The sequence below is a fragment of the Anthonomus grandis genome, chromosome 7 (genome assembly GCF_022605725.1).
Source record: "Anthonomus grandis grandis chromosome 7, icAntGran1.3, whole genome shotgun sequence".
Lineage (NCBI taxonomy): Eukaryota > Metazoa > Arthropoda > Insecta > Coleoptera > Curculionidae > Anthonomus > Anthonomus grandis.
The window spans coordinates 35,800,244-35,825,528 of record NC_065552.1 but is presented as its reverse complement, the minus strand read 5'-3'; the positions used below and the strand labels follow the sequence as shown (position 1 = coordinate 35,825,528).

The 25,285-nt window shown below is 33.6% G+C and overlaps 1 protein-coding gene across 7 annotated transcripts in view; it reads left to right on the top strand.

Annotated features, from left to right (window-relative positions):
• The window catches only part of LOC126738978 (protein kinase shaggy), a 66,555-nt gene that overhangs the window by 18,435 nt on the left and 22,835 nt on the right, over positions 1-25,285 (top strand). For 4 of the 7 annotated variants that reach the window (XM_050444494.1, XM_050444490.1, XM_050444492.1 and 1 more), the window contains exons 2-6: positions 4,856-5,046; positions 6,829-6,912; positions 20,793-20,903; positions 21,268-21,458; positions 24,460-24,715. In XM_050444494.1, the coding sequence (XP_050300451.1) occupies positions 4,856-5,046; positions 6,829-6,912; positions 20,793-20,903; positions 21,268-21,458; positions 24,460-24,715 (833 nt within the window). The remainder of the gene's footprint in view (positions 1-4,855; positions 5,047-6,828; positions 6,913-20,792; positions 20,904-21,267; positions 21,459-24,459; positions 24,716-25,285) is intronic. The other 3 variants (XM_050444496.1, XM_050444491.1, XM_050444495.1) reach the window with 1 other exon arrangement.

Sequence of the window (25,285 nt, the reverse complement as noted above, 5' to 3'; positions counted from 1 at the left end):
TTTCCCCAAATTTTTATATGTAGGTAGCTTTATAATAATTGCTGCTATGTTCTTATTTATATCGGGGATTCATTTTCAAATACCGTCAACTTCTAATCAGCAGCCAATTGACTGTTTTCCCTTCAATATTTTCATTATAAGGTGATGCGGAAAATATTAATTTTTATCCAATGTGTACCATTGGTATCTACTTTTTTGTACGTTCAATGGTTATTGCTATTATCCAATCTCCTTCCATATAGGTATGGCCTCTCTCCAAAAATTATGTTCAATTATTTCTCACATGCACTAAATTAAACAATAAGGCTGCTACATGTTGGTTCCTAATGAAATTATGTTTTTCAGATATAATTGATATAATTAGACACATTACGAGGGAAAAACACTATTTAATCCAGGAGATCCAAACACTATTTAGAAAATGAATCGATGATATAGAAAATAAGTGGAAAGTTGAATCCTCATTTATATATCTTTATCTTAATCTGAAAATGAGAAAAGGATGGGAATAAAAAGATGTTTTTCGGGTAAAATTTCAGTAAAATATAGAAACTTCACTTCTAGTGATCAGATTTGATTAATTTTCACTTTAAAAATTTCTTTAGAGTGTTCTTGAGCCTCTACTGAAAGACTCCAGGCAATCCGTAAACTAAAAAAATTATTATTCAATTTTTTGAAAATCGAGTCTAGGAATCACAGTGGTAAATCATACATGTCTGGATAACTTATCTCATAACTTTACTTCTAATTCTTGGATTTGTTTGATTTTTGCTTTAAAGGATTCTTTAGAGTGTTCTTAAGCTTCTACTGAAAGAATCAAGGGAATCTGTAAACTAGAAAAATTTTTATTCCATTTTTTGAAAATCGGCTCTAGGAGTCACAGTAGTAAATCATACATGTCTGGATAACTTATCTTATAACTTTACTTCTAGTTCTTGGATTTATTTGATTTTTGCTTTAAAAGATTCTTTAGAGTGTTCTTAAGCCTCTACTGAAGGAATCAAGGAAATCCATAAACTAGAAAAAAATTTATTCAATTTTTTAAAAATCGAGTCTAGGAGACACAGTGGTAAATCATACATGTCTGGATAACTTATCTTATAACTTTACTTCTAGTTCTTGGATTCGTTTGATTTTTGCTTTAAAAGATTCTTTAGGGTGTTCTTAAGCCTCTACTGAAAGAATTAAGGCAATCCGTAAACTAGAAAAATTTTTATTCAATTTTTTGAAAATTGAATCTAGGAGACACAGTGGTTAATCATACATGTCTGGATAACTTATCTCATAACTTTACTTCTAGTTCTTGGATTCGTTTGATTTTTGCTTTAAAAGATTCTTTAGGGTGTTCTTAAGCCTCTACTGAAAAAATCAAAGAAATCCATAAACTAGAAAAAATGTTATTCAATTTTTTGAAAATCGAGTCTAGGAGACACAGTGGTAAATCATACATGTCTGGATAACTTACATTATAGCTTTACTTCTAGTTCTTGGATTCGTTTGATTTTTGCTTTACAAGATTCTTTAGAGTGTTCTTAAGCCTCTACTGAAAGAATCAAGGAAATCCATAAACTAGAAAAAAATTTATTCAATTTTTTGAAAATCGAGTCTAGGAGACACAGTGGTAAATCATACATGTCTGGATAACTTATCTTATAACTTTACTTCTAGTTCTTGGATTCGTTTGATTTTTGCTTTAAAAGATTCTTTAGGGTGTTCTTAAGCCTCTACTGAAAGAATTAAGGCAATCCGTAAACTAGAAAAATTTTTATTCAATTTTTTGAAAATTGAATCTAGGAGACACAGTGGTTAATCATACATGTCTGGATAACTTATCTCATAACTTTACTTCTAGTTCTTGGATTCGTTTGATTTTTGCTTTAAAAGATTCTTTAGGGTGTTCTTAAGCCTCTACTGAAAAAATCAAAGAAATCCATAAACTAGAAAAAATGTTATTCAATTTTTTGAAAATCGAGTCTAGGAGACACAGTGGTAAATCATACATGTCTGGATAACTTATCTCATAGCTTTACTTCTAGTTCTTGGATTCGTTTGATTTTTGCTTTACAAGATTCTTTAGAGTGTTCTTAAGCCTCTACTGAAAGAATCAAGGCAATCCGTAAACTAGAAAAAATTTTATTCAATTTTTTGAAAATTGAGTCTAAGAGACACAGTGGTTAATCATACATGTCTGGATAACTTATCTCATAACTTTACTTCTAGTTCTTGGATTCGTTTGATTTTTGCTTTAAAAGATTCTTTAGGGTGTTCTTAAGCCTCTACTGAAAGAATCAAGGCAATCCGTAAACTAGAAAAAATGTTATTCAATTTTTTGAAAATCGAGTCTAGGAGACACAGTGGTAAATCATACATGTCTGGATAACTTACATTATAGCTTTACTTCTAGTTCTTGGATTCGTTTGATTTTTGCTTTACAAGATTCTTTAGAGTGTTCTTAAGCCTCTACTGAAAGAATCAAGGCAATCCGTAAACTAGAAAAATTTTTATTCAATTTTTTGAAAATCGAGTCTAGGAGACACAGTGGTAAATCATACATGTCTGGATAACTTATCTTATAACTTTACTTCTAGTTCTTGGATTCGTTTGATTTTTGCTTTAAAAGATTCTTTAGAGTGTTCTTAAGCTTCTATTGAAAGAATGAAGGGAATCCGTAAACTAGAAAAAATTTTATTCAATTTTTTGAAAATCGAGTCTAGGAGACACAGTGGTAAATCATACATGTCTGGATAACTTACATTATAACTTTACTTCTAGCTCTTGGATTCGTTTGATTTTTGCTTTAGAAGATTCTTTAGAGTGTTCTTAAGCTTTTACTGAAAGAATCCAGGAAATACGTAAACTATAAAAATTTGTATTCAATTTTTTGAAAATCGAGTCTAGGAGTCGCACTGGTAAATCATACATGCCTGGATAACTTACATTATAACTTTACTTTTAGTTCTTGGATTCGTTTGATTTTTGCTTTAAAAGATTCTTTAGAGTGTTCTTAAGCTTCTATTGAAAGAATGAAGGGAGTCCGTAAACTAGAAAAATTTTTATTCAATTTTTTGAAAATCGAGTCTAGGAGACACAGTGGTAAATCATACATATCTGGATAACTTATCTCATAGCTTTACTTCTAGTTCTTGGATTCGTTTGATTTTTGCTTTAAAAGATTCTTTAGAGTGTTCTTAAGCTTCTATTGAAAGAATGAAGGGAGTCCGTAAACTAGAAAAATTTTTATTCAATTTTTTGAAAATCGAGTCTAGGAGACACAGTGGTAAATCATACATGTCTGGATAACTTATCTCATAGCTTTACTTCTAGTTCTTGGATTCGTTTGATTTTTGCTTTAAAAGATTCTTTAGAGTGTTCTTAAGCCTCTACTGAAAGAATCAATGCCATCCGTAAACCAGAAAAATTTTTATTCAATTTTTTGAAAATCGAGTCTAGGAGACACAGTGGTAAATCATACATGTCTGGATAACTTATTTTATAACTTTACTTCTAGTTCTTGGATTCGTTTGATTTTTGCTTTAAAAGATTCTTTAGAGTGTTCTTAAGCTTTTACTGAAAGAATCAAGGGAATCCGTAAATTAGAAAAATTTTTATGCAATTTTTTGAAAATCGAGTCTAGGAGTCACAGTGGTAAATCATACATGTCTGGATAACTTATTTTATAACTTTACTTCTAGTTCTTCGATTCGTTTGATTTTTGCTTTAAAAGATTCTTTAGAGTGTTCTTAAGCTTCTACTGAAAGAATCCAGGAAATCCGTAAACTAGAAAAAATTTTATTCAATTTTTTGAAAATCGAGTCTAGGAGACACAGTGGTAAATCATACATGTCTGGATAACTTATTTTATAACTTTACTTCTAGTTCTTGGATTCGTTTGATTTTTGCTTTAAAAGATTCTTTAGAGTGTTCTTAAGCCTCTACTGAAAGAATCAAAGAGATCCATAAACTAGAAAAAATCTTATTCAATTTTTTGAAAATCGATTCTAGGAGTCATAGTGGTAAATCATACATGTCTGGATAACTTATCTTATAACTTTACTTCTAGTTCTTGGATTCGTTTGATTTTTGCTTTAAAAGATTCTTTAGAGTGTTCTTAAGCTTCTACTGGAAGAATCAAGGCAATCCGTAAACTACAAAAATTTTTATTCAATTTTTTGAAAATCGAGTCTAGGAGACACAGTGGTAAATCATACATGTCTGGATAACTTATCTTATAACTTTACTTCTAGTTCTTGGATTCGTTTGATTTTTGCTGTAAAAGATTCTTTAGAGTGTTCTTAAGCCTCTACTGAAAGAATCAAGGCAATCCGTAAACCAGAAAAAATCTTATTCAATTTTTTGAAAATCGAGTCTAGGAGACACAGTGGTAAATCATACATGTCTCGATAACTTATCTTATAACTTTACTTCTAGTTTTTGGATTCGTTTGATTTTTGCTTTAAAAGATTCTTTAGGGTGTTCTTAAGCTTCTACTGAAAGAATCAAGGCAATCCGTAAACTAGAAAAATTTTTATTCATTTTTTTGAAAATCGAGTCTAGGAGTTACAGTGGTAAATCATACATGTCTGGATAACTTATCTTCTAACTCCTGGCTAGTTTTAGTGGTCAGTAGCTTAGTAGTCGAACTCTATACTCTTGTGTATAAGCGTTTTCCTAGATTCCTTTGCACATCTCGCCAATGATTTATGCCAAGGCATAAAATGTTCTTAAAAAAAATTACGAAGGCACGTAAAATGAATTTTGCAGCGACAAGTACTTTTCGCAGGTTAACCAAGCCTGGATTGATTACATTAATAAAACTGTTTTTTGATATTTATATTTTTTACTTCTTATTACTTAGGTAAGGACGGTAGCAAGGTGACGACGGTGGTTGCCACACCTGGCCAGGGTCCGGATCGGCCTCAGGAGGTCAGCTACACCGACACCAAAGTCATTGGCAATGGAAGTTTCGGGGTCGTTTACCAGGCGAAGCTGTGCGAAACTAACGAACTGGTCGCCATTAAGAAAGTGCTGCAAGATAAAAGATTCAAGGTTAGTGCGGACAAGAAGTCTTTTCATATCCTTGACATACTTAACTCACTTTTTTTATTCCCCTCCTTATTTTTTGAACGGATCAATTGAGGTAATTTAATTGATGAATGAATACTATGTTTTAAAGCAAAAATGACACATGAAAATTTCAAGATGCTTTGAAAAGGAATAAGTATCATTCGTACAAAATCCAAATGGTACACCAGTTAACTGAAGATGACCCTGATGGAAGAACAGAATTCTGCGAAACTATGACGGAAACCATCCTACCTATCTCCATAATATTTGTTTTAGTGATGAATGTACATTTTTTCTCAACGGTAATGTTCATAGACAAAATTGTCGTTATCGGAGTGACACTAATCCTCACGTCTTCCGAGAAACTCATACTCAATATCTAGAAAAATAAACGTTTAAGCAGGGATATTGGGAAACGATATAGTGGGGCCTCTATTCGTCGAACAAAATTTAACAGGGTAACTGTATTATTTGGATATGGCGGAAGATACTATTCACCCTCTAATCACCGAAATTGTCGAAACGAATCCTAGTGAATTCGATATGGATATTGTTTTTCGGTCGTCGAGGACCTGCGGAATGGCCAGCTCGCTCGCCAGATTTGACACCTCTAGACTTTTTTTCATGGGGGTATTTAAAGCAAAAGGTATACGAAACTGAACCTGCTTCAAATTTGGATTTACGACAGACAATAACGAATATTTGTAGAAATATCCATGTTAGTGTATTTGATAATGTTCGGTGTGAAATTTCGGACCGACTGTTCTTGTTTCAAGAAGTTCAAAATAACCATTTCCAGCATCTTCTCAATTTAACTCAATGTATTTATTCAATATATCACGTTAAATGTTAATGTATTCAGGTAATTATTAAATGTATCCCCATTTGGTAGTAGGTAAAGGATATTGAATTTATATTCTTGGGTTACAAAGTACTCGTCAGAAGCTTCAAAATGGTGTGTCAAAAAGGCCACCCTTTCCATTTAATTTTTTTTTCCAAGATGGCGCGCATCGGCCATCTTGAAATTTTCATGTGTTGCTTTAAAACATAGTCATTCATTCATCATCAATTGCATTACTTCAAGGTTCAATATTTTGAATTGATTCGTTCAAAAAATGAAGAGGAAGGGCAGTAATATGTAGAGTATGAATGTAGGTATATGCGTTGCTAGAGATACGCTGTTATGTAAAAATCTTTAAATTCAACCCGTTATTTTCTTATAAAGCAGCTTTCAAACGGTAAACGCTAATTTAGGAAAACAAAATGTTGATTAGGAAAAAATGAGATAAAAGGTCAAGAAAACACGAACTCTCGGAGTGAAGCGTGGTGTCTGTATAGTTAAATTGGTATTTGTTTTAAGAGGTCTGATGATTAAGCGATTAACACTAATTAAGTAGGAAACTGTCCTTTATCCTGTAATTATGATTACTCAGTTTCTTGAGATTTCGTTTTTTCTTCCTTGTTTTTTCGACCTTGAATCATTTCATCTCTATTAAATGTTCATGAGTTGAAATTAACAAAAAATAAAATAAAAGGGTGGTTGTCATTGTTAACCACATTATCGAGATTTTGTCATATTGGATAAAACAATTTAATCATTTTTCTGTTTTATTTAGTAATTTCTTGTCTCATATTAAGGTTATTTAAAGGGAACAATGGTTTTTACCGAGCCCTCCAACAACTTATTAATTTAGGGCTTTATTTATAAATGCTTTGACAAATAATATCTACGACTGTAATATTAATTTATTATCTTATTTTCAGAACCGCGAACTGCAAATCATGAGGAAATTAGAACATTGTAATATAGTTAAACTTAAATACTTTTTTTACTCCAGTGGAGATAAGGTAAGTTTTGCCATATTTTATTTCAAAGTTTATGGTTTAAATCGTAAACTAAAAATATATTTTTAGGCATAAAACTTTTACGCCTATTTAATTATCTGGCTTATTAAACTTCTGAGATAAAATAAATTCATTAGGAGTAAATGCTAGCAATAAATAAACCAAACTACATCAGGGTTTTATTCAATTTTTATTTTAAAAATCAATTCTTCTGAATTCTGACGTTACAACAATTTATATTTAATTATATACAGATTGGCGAATGCATCACTACACATATAAAGTTCCTATATAGAGGCGAGATGTTGCAACGCCGCCGCCACTGCATTTATTATGCAGTATTATTATAATATTTTTCTAATGCAGGCATTACATGTGTAAAACCCACATAGATTTGTAATAACAATTATTTTATGCTGTGCATTGCATATTAAAAATTAAGGCGTTGTTTTAGTAAAATAAAATATAAACTTTAAACAAATAATTCTTTAAATAAAAGGCTCAAAAAGACCTCCATCTTTAGCTTAAAACAAAAGGTTAGCCTATCGTAAAAGCTGTTTCTTACTTCCAGAAGAGTTTGAGGTAAAATGGAATTGGCAGATTCAAAAATTTTCAAATTCATTTATTGATGTAAACTTGCCAATAGCCTAACACTAAAATTTCCTTAACTTTACTATTAAATTGAATTATGGAAAGATCTTTTATGTTACATGGCAATTTTTTGTCAAATTTAATTGTCCAATACCCTGGTCCAGTCTGACACCTCCTTAGGCTGGAACAATAGCACATCTATGTCTAGTGTTATGACTGTCTATTAGGTCTCAAAGTGCTCCTATGCCTCTTAACAAACATAAGGTCCTCAAGGATATACAATGAGGGTACAGTATGAATTCCCAGAGTCACCAATCTTCAGTGATCCCTAAATCCAAGGCCTACAAGAACTCTTACAGCCTCATGTTGCAAACCAGATACTAATTTCTTTTATTTGTTTCTCAACTTCTCTAAATTCGTTGGCCTAATATTGTGATGTTTATAAATAGTTTCCTTAAGATAAATGCCACAAATAAAAGTCATTTGATGACAAATCGGGAGATCTTGGAGGCCATTTAATATTGCCGGTCCCACTAATAATGGAAGTCAGGAAAAGTATTTGTTAAAAATTCTTTTACTCTAACCGCATTATGAGCAGGACAGCTATGAATTGAATTGTCGAAACAGTGGGCTGCCAAGGCAGTTGTGCATATAGGTCTCCTGCTGGATCCGCCATGCCCCACCGGGGTTTACCAGAGCCCAACGGCCTTAGAGAAACCGATAAGGCTCTCTGGTCTGAAGGACTTAAAGTCACTCGGTACACTGAAAGTGTTACCCAAGTATTTGAACCTGGCGTGCGTGAGTGCTGAGCACTCCCCGACTACATGGTCAACGGTTTCATCCTCCTCACAGCACCATCCGCATTCCGGGTTGTCCGCAATACCGATAGTATGGAGATGGCTTCTTAAGTGCCGAATTTCGCGTTTTTTTAGCGTAGTAGATTTTTGGTGAGACAAGCAGAGGGCTTACCGATGTGCGCTTTGGCCTGTCTCATACCAGGGGACTCGGTCCATTTTCGGTGGGTCCACTTGTCCAGCAGACCCTTCATTGACGCGACCGCAACGCATTTGGCGATACCAACTATGGGTTCCGGCCCCATCGGCACATTCGCGGATCCCAGTCTGGCAAGGGAGACTTCTGGAGTCCGCTTCCTCATTACCTGGCCTGCGTGGCCAGGTATCCAGACGAGTTGGACCCTGCAGCCAACCTGTACCAGTTTTTTCAGGACTTTTATGCACTCTAGTACAAGCTTGGAGCTTACCTTTGCGGCCGTGATAGCCTTAATGGCAGCTCTGCTGTCCGAGCATATTGATACGACTGTATTGCGGTGTCCGCATCTTAGGATTTTCTGTCCGCATTTTAATACAGCGAATACTTTGGCCTGGAAAACAGTGGCGTGCTCCCCCAGCGAGTATGCCCTACTGGTATGTGGGATCCCACCACAAAGCCTTGATTCAGCTCTGTTGTTCATTCTGGAGCCATCTGTGTACCAGATGGTCCCCCTATTTAGCAATGCAGGTCTGTTGGAATGCTGCCACTCCTCTCTGCCTGCAATGTGCGTCACGAATCCCTCGCAGTCCACAGTCACTGGAGCCATGCCCATCAGAAGGAGAGGACATTCCTGTATGGCCCGTGACCAAATTTTTGCGTGACCGGTCTCGCCAGCACGTATAGCCTGTACGCAGTCCTCATTGCCTCGAATTGCACAACGAAGTCCAGAGGCGGAAGGCTCGCAGGACAGCCATTTTGTTGAAAATAAACTGATCCCACGTCTATCATGGAAGAGTTGAACGGCAGGAAGAACTTGGTTTTGTAGCAACTCGAGGTATTTGTCGGCGTTCAAAGTATCGTCAATGAAAAAATGGCCCAATAATATAGTCGCCCAAAATAACAGCTCAAACATTCAACTTTTGGGGGTACTGAGTACGGAACTGAAAACTTCTGTGCTCGTTTTTCTGAGACCAGTAACGGACAATCGAAAGATTATGTTTACCATGTAAAGGACTCATCTGAAAATAAAATATTTTCTAAGAAAGAAGAGCTTTTTCCATTATGGTTTCACAAAATGCCATTCTTCGCCACTGTTCTTCAGGAAACACCTTCTGAGTTTTGGAATGTTTAAAACATTTGTGTCCATGTTTTTTTCCAAATACTCGTTCCAGTTTTATGCTGCATACCCAGTTCCTCTCCAACACTTCTGCTCGATTGTGTTGAATCTAAAACTAAAGCACTACAAACCACTTCCTCCCGTTGTTCTATCTCCTGGACCCTTTCAATAGGTGGAAAGCCCTTGAGCTTTGATGTGACAATTTCTACACTCTTGAAGACAAAAAAATGTCTCAAACTTTGACACGACATTAAAAATAGTTTTTTAGCACAATTAAGAAATCGGTCTATTTTCAAAAGTTACTTAAAATAAATCCCTGCATTGTACTGCCGAATCGGCTCCATAAAACCATTTAATCAATTGAACTTTTCCGGAAGGAGCATAAACAACTACAACGATAAATATTTAAACAAATTAAAATAGCGCTTTAAGACTCAACAGTGCAGTATGCAATCACAGAGCGAAATGAGATCTGCTGATTGTGCCGTGCCGAAAATAGCGAATCAGACAAAGCGAGAAGCGGTATTGACATTTATAATGCCTGTGTGTAGTCTTCTATTCGCCAACCTGTATACAGGTGGCCCATCGAAAACGTATTGCAAGGCATTACAGGGTGTGAAAGAACTTTTCGACAAGATCCAAAAACACGTCAAAAATTAGTTTTAATTCTCTATACGTTGCTGCTAGTTTTTGAAAATCAATTCACTCTTTTAGAAAAGTTGAAGCTTTGAAATACCAACAAACAATACGTTTCACTAGAAATCCGAAAATCGACTTGCAAATAATTTAGGCTCATCTTTTGCTGGAAATTGTTGAACTTTTTAAATTTGTCAGTTATGATGTACTCAATTGCAGGAAGAGTAGAACTATTGAGTTTTTTTTTCAAAACAATGACTGTGACAATCAAGTCGCATGTTTCCGGAAACGGCCAGCGGAAACAAATTAAAGAAATATATTTACGGCTGCGACCTCAACAAAATTTGAGGATTTTCCAGAAAAAAATCTACAAATATCAGCTTTTACATTTTTAATATGTCTGACAATAACAGAGTTACAGCGTGCTACATTAAAAAGTAGCACGGTGTCGCGAAAACCACACCTCTCTATCTATTCATAAGTGAGGAATCCTATAAAACATACGAAAATGGGATTCCCTGTACTTCAAGTAAAGTAATTAATTCTGCTGCCTCGTACAGCCTTTGAAGCTGCCTCGTACAAAGTGTTTAACGAATATTAAAAACAAATAGTTTCCTATTTAATGTCTGTTTTGCCGATGATTATAGTTTTCGATTTTTAGATTCGTCACAATTGTCGGTATATCAATTCAAGAGTTTTTCACGAAGCATACACAGAGACTTTAGAAGTTAAATGTGTAGGCTGAAATTTTTGAAAATTCCATTTTAGGTCGTTTTTTTCTGGAGATTTCCAAAAACCAAGCATCAACATATAAGGAATTAAAAACACTTTTTATTTAGGTGTCATTTGACTTTCATTCTCATTTGAAAAAAATTTAATTTTTTACGTCAAAGCTTATTAATTAGGCAAAAACTGACAAATTATTCAACAAGTATGTTTTGATAGGCCTCTTGTATATTTTTTAAATACCGTATATATCGTTTATAAAGACATGAAGGGGTCGTTGTAACTGTAAGGCGCTATATCAAAATAACTAATCGGTAATTGTGCGTTGAGAAATTCGATCCCATGCTTTTGAAACTAGATTATTCTCTGCTCAAAGTTTCATGGCGATTTGAAGTTTTCAACAATGTGTTTCAATTGAAAGTATCGTTGTAATATCCAGGCTGGTTATAACTAATGATCGTTATAATATAGAAGCAGCACTATCTCTGGCCGATGTCGTTACATCCGATATATATTTCATAAATTTACCTTAAGCCAACCTAAAATAATAGAGGTTCATATTTGCAATGCCTTTAAGCCATTAAATCGATTTGTTTGCCACGAAATTTTGGTCATTGGACCATAAAGTTATGTTATTATGTTAATAATTGCTAGATTAAATATTCCATTATTATAATAGTAATAATTAATTCCCCGTTTTTTTATCATTTATAAATTTGAGTTCTCTTTATTACTATGTTTGATGTTATGTCTGATTCAGCCACCAGAGGTCCCTTGCAACATTGGGATTTTATTGGTCACTGAGCAGGTACGCATCTGCTATTTGATTTTCTTGGCATAATTTTACATACACCCAGATTTTCATTGTCATATTATTAGAGCCGGATTTGTGGCACGTTATATGAAATCAGCATTATAAGCTGGTCATATATGATTACACAAACTGTTTTAGGTGCCTCCTCCATATTGCTGTCTTGGAAACGCTATACAAATTGCAAAATCATTTTTCACCTCTACAAGATTGCCTAATATGAATTTGATTTATTTAAAACGTTTGAATCTTAATGTATGTGTTAATAAGGGAAGTTACAGTTGAAGATTATATACAGGGTGTCAATTTGAAAACTTCCCACCCCTATTATCTCGAAACGGGTTAGGTTTTTATAAAATCGCTAGGACACGTCGATTTTATTATCGAGGGGGAACAATTTTTATGCAGAAATCACTTCGCCTCTTTCAACCCCCTACCCCCCAGAACCTCCCTCCCAAAAATCTTAAATGGCAATAGGGGTTGAGTGATACCTCATTTGAAAGAACTTTTTATTCTCTACATTTTGGCACCTTATTTTTTAAATTTGAGTGCTGCGTTGCCAAGTTAGGGTTATTTAAACATTGTTAAATTACTTATTATTAAACATTATTCCTGTAAGTGTTTTAATTACGTTAAAGCTATGATTTGCATTGAAACATGTTATTTAGGTTAATATTATTTTTACTAAACATTTGCATAGCCGTTACAATTATGGTCTTTACAAAAGCACGCCAAAAATTTATTTTATTAACACATCTACTTTAAGAGGTGTTCAAAGTGTTCTCCATTGTTCTCCAAACAAAAATAAAGTCTATTCTCAAATTCTTCCCGAACATTCTGAAATACCTCTTCTGGAATAGCCCTACTTGCCTCTGTAATTCTTCTTTTTAAATCTTCGATATCATCAGGCTGAGTTTTGTAAACAACCGATTTTATGTGCCCCCATAAAAAAAAATCTAACGGCGTTAAGTCTGGTGACCTAGCAGGCCATTCTATCGGTCCCCTTCTACCAATCCATTGGTTAGGGAATCTGTTATTCAACCACTCCCGCACTGGCCGAAAATAATGCGGCGTAGCTCCATCTTGCTGAAAGTGTAGTTCGTTTTCTTGCAAAATGTTACCAACTTGATTTTCCAGTTCAGTTGTTATCAAAGGATCAATTACATCTTCAAGTAGGTGTAAGTAGAGCTCTCCAGTTAAGTTTTCTTCAATAAACAACGGTCCTATAACAGCATTTCCAAGAATACCGGCCCAAACATTAATTTTTTGTGGCCGCTGTGTAGCACCCTCTCTGAAAATGTGGGGATTGTCCTCACTCCAGTATCGACAATTCTGTCTATTGACATGGCCGTTTAGGAAAAAGGTACATTCATCACTGAAGCAAATGTTGCTTACCACAATTGCACGAGTGTTTATTAAGTTGGACATAATTTCGCAAAACTCTATTCTCCTATCAAAATCGTCCTCATGAAGTTCCTGTTAAATTTGCATCTTGTACGGATGATATTTATGTAACTGTAATGCTCGTCGTACAGTTTCATGTGACATTCCAGTTAGACGTGCTACTGTACGGAGAGAATTGGTGGGTTCTGCAACGAATGTTCCCAAAATCTCTACTTGAGCATCTTCGTTTAAAACACGCCGACTTGCCCTTTTTTTGTTTCCAACTGAACCCGTTTCATTAAATTTAGCTACTACGTCCAAAATGTATCTGTGACTTACATTACAATTAGGATTTCTATTATTAAAAACTTCTGCCGTTCTTCTTGCGCATCTTCCTTCCTTGCCATAAATAAAAATCATTTCAATTCTTTGCCTAAGCGTGTATACCATAGTAACTAACAATAACACACAAATTATCGAAATAAATTTTAACTGATTTAAATACCTAGTGACATTGACTGGTAGGAAAGTTCACTAAATACTATTTTAAATTTCGGATCATATCATCGAACTGTATTGAGACGAATTCCATTGCAAACGAAAATAAACAAAAAAGAAAAAAAATTAAATGTTTATCTTTCATGACCAAAAGAATTTGTTGGATTGATAAACACTTTCAGTGAGAAATGCACCGGTTCGCTTTATGGTCAAATACGTTCCAATAGAAATCATAGCTTCAACGTATTTAAAACACTTACAGGAATAATGTTTAATAATAAGTAATTTAACAATGTTTAAATAACCCTAACTTGGCAACGCAGCACTCAAATTTAAAAAATAAGGCGCCAAAATGTAGAGAATAAAAAGTTCTTTCAAATGAGGTATCACTCAACCCCTATTGCCATTTAAGATTTTTGAGAGGGAGGTTCTGGGGGGTAGGGGGTTGAAAGAGGCGAAGTGATTTCTGCATAAAAATTGTTCCCCCTCGATAATAAAATCGACGTGTCCTAGCGATTTTATAAAAACCTAACCCGTTTCGAGATAATAGGGGTGGGAAGTTTTCAAATTGACACCCTGTATATATCTGCAGCCTATACTATTATATCTACAATCTTATTAGGCAAAAATAAATTAATTTATATTCGATTAAAACATACTATTAGAGGTTATATTAGTCATATTTGTAAAAGCATTAAATATATGTCAAATTGTTACTCTGTGATTCTTCTTTCACTCTCTAATCCACTGCTATGCTACGGGTTTATTATTTAAGACAGTGAACAGTATAAAAACGAAAACTGCGCTGTATCGATGCTGTGGCCATATATATTGTGCCATAGCATAGATATTTATTACTTAACAAAAGTCCAGAAGACCCAGGATCTAAATAAGGACATGTAGATTAAGAAGAAGGAGAGAAGTTGCCCTACTATTATTTAACACAAGTTGTACCTTGGAGTTCTTTTAAATCTGAATAGCTCGTTAGTAGGATTTCATTATCTCCTAAAGAAAACCGAGTGCGTTTGAGTTTTGCATGAAAATTGACATATCAATTATGAATTTTTTGCTTTTGAATGATGATATGGTTTTGCTCAAGTTTTGAGTTTTTTGAACCACAATTCAGGCAAAGGTATTCCGTCCACATGTCAACTGGACCTTACGACCTGCTTAACTATTTTTTGAAAAGATTTATTCGTCCCTCTCACTACTTATTGCAGGTATAGGATACGCAATTACTTGCAATTTATGTGGGACAGTCTGGGAGGATAATTCGAACAAGGGTCCAAGAACGTCTAAGTCTGGAGAACAACTTTAAAGACACCGACACTGTCCCAATAACGTGGTGGTGGTTCGTGACTGCCAGAAGGGCAAAAAGCTGGATCTTCTAGAGAAGCTGGAGATTACAAGAGCGGAGAAGAGCCCAGCTTTGACTTGTGTTAACGACGTGTTCATGTTCAAATCATTAAAAATGAGTCCCAGTTCAAAATTTCTAGTCAACATCTGTTCAACATTATATAGTCCCCTCCTGTCTTGTCAAGATACCGCAGGAACGGTGTGGCTATAACCACGCGGTAAACCTTACCAGTTTTGCTGTGAGGCTGTGGGTTCAAATCTCGATGGTTCCTTTTTATTTTTTTAATATTTTTCTTGTATTCGAGTTCTATATTGTTGTTTTTTTCTTATATTTGTGGCGTCAGTTTTTAAACTTATAGTTATCGTTCAGTGTATGTGTATAATTTGACCTAATCGGTCGTGTTTTAACCTTTTTAATGCTCTTAGGAGCGAAACACGTGTCACCACTTTGACTCATAAAATAAAATTTTCGAGACCGAGACTTTGTGTTATTTTTTGATTTAGGTATAGATAGATAGATAGGTAATTTACTTTATTACAAAAGATTCAAATCTTGGGTATAAGTAGTAACGATTAAGTATTGATATTTTATGAACACTACACATACAAAAGAAGACACATATTTGTTGGTAGGTAAATAATTAAAAAAGAGAATAACATAGTTAACATACTCAAGAGAACATAAAACTATTACTGAAACGAATCATTAAAAAAACTCCTTAGGGCTATAATAGGCTTTAGGCAAAATTATATTTTCTAAGAGTTTCTTAAACATTGGGCTAAATTTCTGATGGAGAGAGATGATTATAAATTTTGCGTCTTATATATATATAAGCCGAGTGAGAGATGATGTTGATATGGGCAAAGGAAAATCATGGAATTGACAAGTAACATGTCCAGGTATTTGATGGTGGTCTATCAGATTTATGGATGAATGTGGCTCCTTCCAATATAAATAGTAAGTGAACTGTTAAAATTTGCTTCGAAATAACGAGTGGTTTGCCGGAACTCTTTAAACCAATAGAACAAAAATATCTCACACTTTTTTTGAATCATAGACCGTTTGTTCACAAACCCCAAAAAGGCACTTTATATCTGAGATGCGACTCAATCAATGCAAAGGATGCAGCTACCCTTCCTAGTTCCTACATTTAACTGCTAAACATTCCGAGGACAGTTGGGACGTAAGACTCAGATATGGTCTTCGACTTTTAGATTTCCGTCAATAACAAGACATAAAAATTGACATTTTTCTTTATTATGCAGAGACAGGACAGTCATGAAATTAACGACCATGAACATTGCACCTGAAACCCAAAACAAGAGTCTTGTCCAGACCATGAACGTCAGACGTATAATCCACGAATTGAACAACCAGACTCAGAAATTGTCTTTCACATACAAAAAGAATAAAATAGGTCCCAATACCGAGGCCTTGTGGCACACCTTCAAGATTAATGTCTCCGAAGATAACCCAGAAACAACAAACATCTGACAAGATTGCAGCCACTCCCTGGCAACCACACCTTCTAATCTTATTCAGCAATATTCAACGATCTACATAATCAAAAGCCTTGGATAGATCGGAGAATACTATCGTCGCCGTCTCTCTATTACTCAGGGACAATTAAACACTCTCCAGGAACCCAAAAATGAATCCATGTGTCCTTTTGATTGACTTTTTGTGTCTCTGCATGAAGGAAACCAACTTTGGAAAGGGTAGATAAAATTGATATTGGCCTAAAGTTAGAGGGTTGATCTAAGTCTCCACCTTTACGAAGTGGAATGACAATTGCCCCTTTTAAACAGGCGGGAAATACACGTTTAGCCCAAAAGTCCGAACATTATCAGAAGTTACTGGATGAAAAAAGAAAGTCATTGACGGTGACATCTTAAACGTAAATCCATTGAATCCTTAGTGCGGGTTACATTTTCGTAAAAACCTTCATGCTAGAACAATATTTTTTAATCATTCAACACATTAGGTTCCAACTGAGGTTCAATAAGATTGTGAGGCGTGCGCCTGAAATCGTCCACAATCGACCTATTCATTTCTAGATGACCTTAAACGCTCTATAGTTTCCTATATAATTTTCCCTGTTTATATATAACCTATAGAATTATGGAAACATGGCTTTTGATGTGAATTTTTAAATCCGGTAGCTCATGGGATATATAAATATTCTAGCCAATATAAACAGTCTTTTTTGTCAATTGGTATTTGTAATTGTTTATTGCACTCATGTGAGATAAAACATTAGACTGAAACAAATACAGCAGACATTACAAATTCAACAAACACAAGCATACAGCTACAACACATACACACACCCACCATGGACACTAACACCAGTTAAAGTAATAAAGGTCCTAGCAAAACATTCAAAGAAAGATACTTTAGCCCCTACATTTAGGCAACTATTCCTAGACAATGTAACTAAATTCAAACATCATCATATTATATACACAGATGGGTCTAAAACGAAAAACAGGGTAGGATCATCTTATTACAATACTTATTTTGAAGAAACTTTCTCACTGACTAAATCAACAGAGATTCTTACAGCAGAACTATTCGCAATACATAAAGCAATTGAACATCTATTTACTTTAAAAAACCCAAATTGGTTAATAGCCACTGATTACATGGGTGCATTACAATGTATTGAATCATATCTCCCAAAACACCCACTTGCTCTTGAAATTAAGCACCAATTAGAAAACGCACAGTCACATAAATATAATATCATGTTCATCTGGATCCCCAGTCACATTGGAATAAAGGGAAATAAAAAAGCCGACTTACTCGCTAAAGAACAACTTAATGCAATTCCCATACATAAACATTTTTATGCAAAAGATATAAATAACTTCTCCCTTAATAGACGAGAACAATAAACTATATAGAATCAAAGACAAATTTTTCTTGAGAAATAAAATATCAATCCTCACAAGAAAAGACAGAGTAGTAACTAGACTTAGAATAGGCCACACAAAAATCACCCACGAATATCTAGTACAAAAAGGTCAGCAACCAAATAAGTAGTAAGTAATACAAACCAGCCAATGTGTGAAACATGCAATCTAACTCTGTCAGTTCAGCATATACTAATTGAATGTATTAAGTATAAAGACTCTAGGATAAAATATAACTTAACTAACAATATCCAAACCCTACTTAGCCCTAAATACAATGAATTAATTATCTCATTTCTAAAAGAGACAAAAATATACTCAAAGATTTGAAAAAAAATTAAAGTTTATTATTCAGATCATTAATATATACGAGCATTGTACATAGATATTTTAGATTTATTTATTTGTTTTGTTGTATTTATTTATCTGTCTGTCCAATCTATTTACATACACATACTCTTATATTGTACATAGACATTTTATAGATGTATTAACTTGCTTATTTATATAACTATTAACAATTCTGCCAAAAGGTCTAAGTTACCAGTGCTTCTATAATAAATATCTCTCTCTCTTTCATGTGAGATCAATAATTATTGAATATGCCGCGACATTTAGAGTTTACTATTTATTCCGACAAGGTTCGGAATAAGTCAAGGAAACTGATCTGTATGCTATAAGCTTACTCACCCAAAAATGAACGATCGCTAGTTTCAGAAAGTAGCCACATCGACGCTGTTGGTCAGAAGTGTACCTCACTCTGATTGGCTCGATCGACCTTCTGACAGTAATTCATAGTGTTATTGATTGTGAAACAGTAGCCAATCAGAGTGAGGTACATTTCTGACCAATAGCGCTGAGGTGGCTACTTTGCGAACTCAGATATTATTGGTCGGTTTTGTATACGTGGCCTCTCATTTGGGAAGCTCCCTGGTTTAAGTATAATGTAGAAATTGTGGATTATCATTTGTATCCTATTTATATAATGTTATATGCATATATATATTTTGAGAAAAAGGAGCTCTGCTTTCGATATACATATACTTTTTTCACAAACTATTGAATGGTCAATCAATATTTCCAGAGTTGCTCGGTACTGTAAATCTCAAAGTTCCAGGTAAAGTTTTGAGTGAGGAGAGGAGGATCTGTTTTATTTAGAATTTTATAATAGCTATTCTGTTAACAATACTTCAATGATAAGGGCTATGAAGTTTATTGATACAAATAACAATATCGGCCCCCTCAACAGCTCATACATATCCATCCGTTAGAAATTATGAACGAAACCGGCTCTATCCCAATACTAATTGTTTATTTTTCTAAAGTAAAATGAAAATCATGTAGTCTCCCTCCACTTATTTATTAAACATTCAGTTTTTTAAAGTTCCCGACATGTTTCAGACACAGTAGTATCCATCATCAGGGGATAAAAGGTTTATCATTGGTATCAGCTATACTACAGACGCCCTAGGGTTTGATTCGATTTAAAAAAAAAACCCTTTATTCATTACTATTGGATTGTTGTTGAATTGTGTGTTTTTTTTTGTAAATAGAAGGTTTTTTGACATGGAATCCAATTCTGAGGCGTATATCTGATACCAATTTTAAACGTTTTATCCTCTGATGATGGACAACACTGTGTCCGAAACATGTCGGGAATTAGAAACTGAAATAAAGAAACTGAATGTTTAATAAATAAAAGTGGAGGAAGACTGCAGGAATTTCATTTTGTCCACTGCAAGTATGAACAACTTCTTCACTATTTTTTTTCTGTTCTTGATATTTAATGCTTGATGTTGTTTTTCATGTATCAATGTGTATGTAGTTTATAAGAAATATTATTGGTACTTATCCTTTGCTTTAATTAACTAATTTGATGTACTTCAAAATAGAAAATTTTTCTATAATTTTTAATCTGTACTAGGCTGATTCTGTTTATGTAACGTAAATAAATAAATTTAAATTGGCGGATTTAAAATTTGATCTTTCATAGATAAACTTTCAAACTTGTTGAAGATTTAATCTTACTGTATTGTTTTTTCGCATATCAGCGGTTATATATTTTTTTGTGCATTTGTTTAAACAGTTACCTATACAGGTTACTAAATAAATGTTATATTTAATTTTCTTGGAACCACAGCGGTATTTTATTTTTTATCTTGTTAGTTATTATTCTCACTTGGATCTATATTATAGTAGTTGCTTTAATCGTTATTTTTATGGGTTAAAAAATAAGTTGAGGGCTCCATCCGGTACGTTGTATTGCGCTAACGAAGCCTGTGTGTATGTGTGCATATCTGTATATTTTTATTTCTTTTGATAGTGTTCTATATAACAACATTATTACTATTACTAGCCCTAACAATTTGGAAATTTAAATCATTGTATTATATACAGTCTACAAAAGCCAATAGTGTTTTTATGATCGTAATGTGTGTGGATGAGAGCTCAGAATACGTTAAAAAATTTATACCAAATCACGAGTACTGCCTATGAAATAATTTCATTTAAAAATCGAATGCTTGTCTTCAATTTAATTCCCCTCCCTTTTACAATCAATCCAATGAATTTCACGTTAAAATGTCAATATAAATACACCAAAACATTAACAGTTTTTGAGAAAGCAATTTGTGGAGTCATCTAAACGGCCACTCTGTAAATAATAAACATTTAGGTTAGAATGCAGCCAATTAATTGAAATGAAAACCTAATTGTATAGCTTTAAAAGTTAAATATATGTTTTTGTTGAATTTTCATAGTGGGCTTGAGACTCCCATCTTTGTCCCAAGTTTGAATAGTATATTTTTTGTTATGATTTTATGGGAATGTTTTAACTGATAAAAACGTTCTATTTTGCAGAAGGATGAGGTGTACCTGAACCTAGTTTTGGAATATATACCCGAAACGGTCTACAAGGTGGCGCGACATTATAGCAAATCTAAACAAACTATACCTATTAGCTTTATTAAGGTACGTACTAAGGAACAGTTTAAAAAAAACAATTTGTAGTATATATTTATTAGTATTTATTTTCATTTATAATATTACAAATATGCTTATAATAATAATTTGTTTGAATTTTACATTAAAAAAATATATTTATCTGTGAAAAATAATAAATAACTTAATGGTACATCTATTATAATTTAACAGATAAAATTTCATATCCGAAAAATAAATAAATCTAATACAAAATCAAAGTATTATATGATGTCAAACACGTTTAAATTATAAACTGTTGCATATGCTTCATAGTCAAATACGCTACGTATAATAAATTAATTGGTCAGTTGATTAGTTTGATCGCTATTCACCAGTATTTTGGTAATTCCAGTTATACATGTACCAGCTGTTCCGATCTCTAGCCTACATTCACTCTTTGGGCATCTGCCATAGAGACATTAAGCCGCAGAATTTACTGCTAGATCCGGAAACTGGCGTGCTGAAACTTTGTGATTTTGGTAGTGCCAAGCATCTGGTCCGAGGCGAACCGAACGTTTCTTATATTTGTAGTCGATACTACAGGTGAGTAATACGATTTGTAAAGTTCACTAGTAGCACTACTTTAGATACTTTTTTTACGTACACATTTGCATAATTTGAAACCTCAATAGTTGCTTTTTGATATCTTTTATTTTAAATGCTCATGGTATATTTTTACCCAATACATCCACAAGGGTTAAAGTTGCAAAATAAAATGTGCTAAATAATTGTAAAAATACAGTAATCATAACATCTCACAATTTGATAAATAATATTAGGCCGTTTATGAGGCGCCTGCATTTTTTAGGCTTTTTGTGAAAACTAACCTGTATATGATTATTTTTGAATCCAACTATATTAAATTTTATCGTATGTACGGAGGATATGTACGTTAGACAAATTGAATTTAATCACTCAAATAGTTTAAACTATAAATTCTCATTTATATATTCCTGTATTAATTTAAAAACTAGAAGAGAATTAGACAATTGAGGGAGAAAAACACTATTTCCAAGTGATCCAGACACTATTTAGAAAATGAAACGATGATACAGAAAAAGATGGATAGATCGAATTCTCATTTATATATCTTTATCTCAATCTGAAAATTTCAAGAGGATGGCAATAAAATGATGTTTTTAGGGTATAGTTAGACACAGTACAAGAAAATAACACTATTTCCAGAAGATCCAGACTCTATTTAGAAAATGAAACGATGATATTGAAAATAAATGTAAAAGTCGAATTCTCATTTATATATCCCTATCTCAGTTTAAAAATTAGAAGAGGATGCAAAGAAAATGATGTTTTTTGGGTATAACTAGACACATTAAGGGAGAAAAACACTATTTCCAGGCCATCCAGACAATATTTAAGAAATTTATAATTTTGTTCTTCTTTTACACACTGGTGGCCAAAAGTAGATTGACAACTACTTATTTTTCAAATTTGTTTATATCGCGGTTAAGGAAATGATAAATTAGGTGGGACAGTACCTGATTAAAAAACAACGGAGCCTATTTGTAATTTTTAATTATATTTAAACTATTTATTCGTAATACCCAATTTTATAAAAAAAAAAAAAATAAAAAACTAAACAATGTTCAAGTGGCCAAAATTAAATTGACAAATTCAAAGCTTACTAAAATAAAAATATTTTATTTAATTTTATTCAATTCAGTTTTATTCAATAATGCGTTGCATAGCCTCTATTTTTTCTCACTTCCACCAACCTTTTAAGCATTGACCTAATTAAATTGTCAATATAGGCCGTGTCAATGGATATCCAGCATGCCTTCAAAGCTTCAAAAAGTTCTTCTTGTTTATTTTTGAAATGTTTACATCGGATGTGACGATCAATGTAATCCCAAATGTTCTCGATCAGATTTAGGTGCGGTAACTGTGACGGCCATTTGATAACATTAATTTTTTCTTGGGTCAACCATTGCTTAACGACCTTGAATGCGTGTTTCGGATCGTTATCATGTTGAAGGTAGTGGTTGAGTGGCATAACTTCATCAGCGTAAGGTACCATAACATCCTGCAGTATGTTTTTATACATGAAACGATCCATCGTGCCTTCTATCAAGTGTAAAAAAACACCCCCACACCATCACGGAACCACCTCCATGCTTGACTGTGGACACCGTATATTTGGGATCATACCTTTGGTTCACAGGACGCCTAACATATCATCAGCCATCCGAATTAATCAAATTGAACTTTGATTCATCACTAAAAATAACCTTTTTCCATTCGGAGACTGTCCAGTGACTATGTTCTCGAGCAAAGCTCAATCGCGCCCGTATACGTTTTTTAAACTTAGCAGTGGTTTCTTTGCAGGGCGTCTTGTTTTTAAATCACTATATTGAAGTCTCCTTCTAATGGTACGACAACTAACTGAACCCACACCTTCTTCTTCTAAATGCAGCTTGATTTCTTTTGAAGTTGCGAATGGGTCAAGTTTTGCTTTTTTCAAGATTAATTTGTCAACACGACTAGTGGTTTCTTTGGTCGGCCAGTTTTTTTTAGAGGAACAACACTTTTACGGAGATTAAAATTTTTTATTATTTGACTTACTGTTGCCCTCAAAAGAGAAAATTTTCGAGCAATATCCGCCTGTTTAACCCCTTTCCGGTAATTCGCATCTTAATATCGATCGATAAAGTTATACCATGTGGCATTGTGAATATTTTTCAAAACTAATAGTAAGGAAAGTCAAATCAACAGAAACCAACGCATAAAACTCAGAGACTGAATAAATATGTTGTTTGTCAATCCAATTTTGGCCACCTAGTAGTTAAACAAAATTATTGGAATTTGATAAAAGAAATATTGAGAAAAAGTGCAAGCAATAAAAATCTATGGAATTTGTTTTTTCAAACTATGTTGTTTACATTCCTGAACACTAATAAGCTTAACCAGTTTTTCCTTCGCTTCAGATAAAATATATCCATAAAAATGGAATTTGTCAATCTACTTTTGGCCACCAGTGTATATAAATAACGTTCTCTTGTATTTTCTCCCGAAGAAGTCACTAAAATATTGGACGAAATATTGAGAACAAAGAAATGGGTTCTATTAGTCATAGATCTATTAATCATAGAAATTATTAATCGCTATCTGATAATAAGTTTGTATTTCAATATAAAATACTCCTACGGCTCCCTCCTACGGAATTATAAGCCCTTAAATGAAGCCTCTACAAGTCATTTTTTTTTAAATATAGACTGTGTATTTTTAATTTACTAAACTAAAAATATATGACAGATTTAAGATATTGAAACATTAGCAAGTCTGTCTTAAAAAACCAGCCGCCAATACCGATCCACACCAATGACAACAAATAACCATTGTTATTAAAAAACAGACCAAGGTTATTTCGGATCCAATTAATTTTTGATTTTTGTGAAATTTTACGTGAATAAATGAAGTAAAGCGGAGTCAAGTAAAATGCATCAGTAATTTTAATAGTGTAGGTTGCATTTTTTTAATAGACTGAATTAAATTGATAAGACTCGATCTAATTCTGTGATTGATATAGGGCTCCAGAACTAATCTTCGGCGCAATAGATTACACGACGAAAATCGACGTGTGGTCGGCAGGATGCGTTTTAGCGGAGCTCCTCTTGGGCCAGCCGATTTTCCCCGGCGATTCCGGAGTCGACCAGTTGGTCGAAATCATCAAAGTTTTGGGCACCCCCACCAAAGACCAGATCAAAGAAATGAATCCAAATTATACAGAATTCAAGTTCCCGCAGATCAAGTCTCATCCATGGCAACAGGTACGGATTGGACAGGTGACAACATTAACATCATAACCATTTTTTTTTCAAAAAGATCAAAACCACATAATATTTAGGTTTAGCCAAACATGTTATCCACTTTTATCTTATCATATCATATATTGACACTTAATCAACTTTAATTCAATCATTTGAGTCCTATTTTATTCATAACTGTCTGTATATTTCATTATGATTTTTTTTGTCACCTTTGCTTTTTTTATACATATTTATGTTGGTTTTGATTTTTTATAAGATTACTTTAATTTTATTTGTATTTAAAATTAATGAACATTCTACTCACCTAATATGTTAAATTCGGCAGTAATTATTTGCCCATACATTCACAGTAGAAGGTAACACAGATATATCATAAAATTTCACCGGGACGTGATATTGTTTTTATTATTACGGCGGTCAAATTCGATCTCGAGGTGAACATATACACACTGGCTGTGCTGTGCATAAATGACTATTGGCGAAGAGGGCTGGCAGCGCCATCGCATGGCGCGTTCTTCAAATTTTAACCGTTGGCCATCTCACCCGACTTTACCCTACATAATATTTTTAGCAAGAATTCTGGAA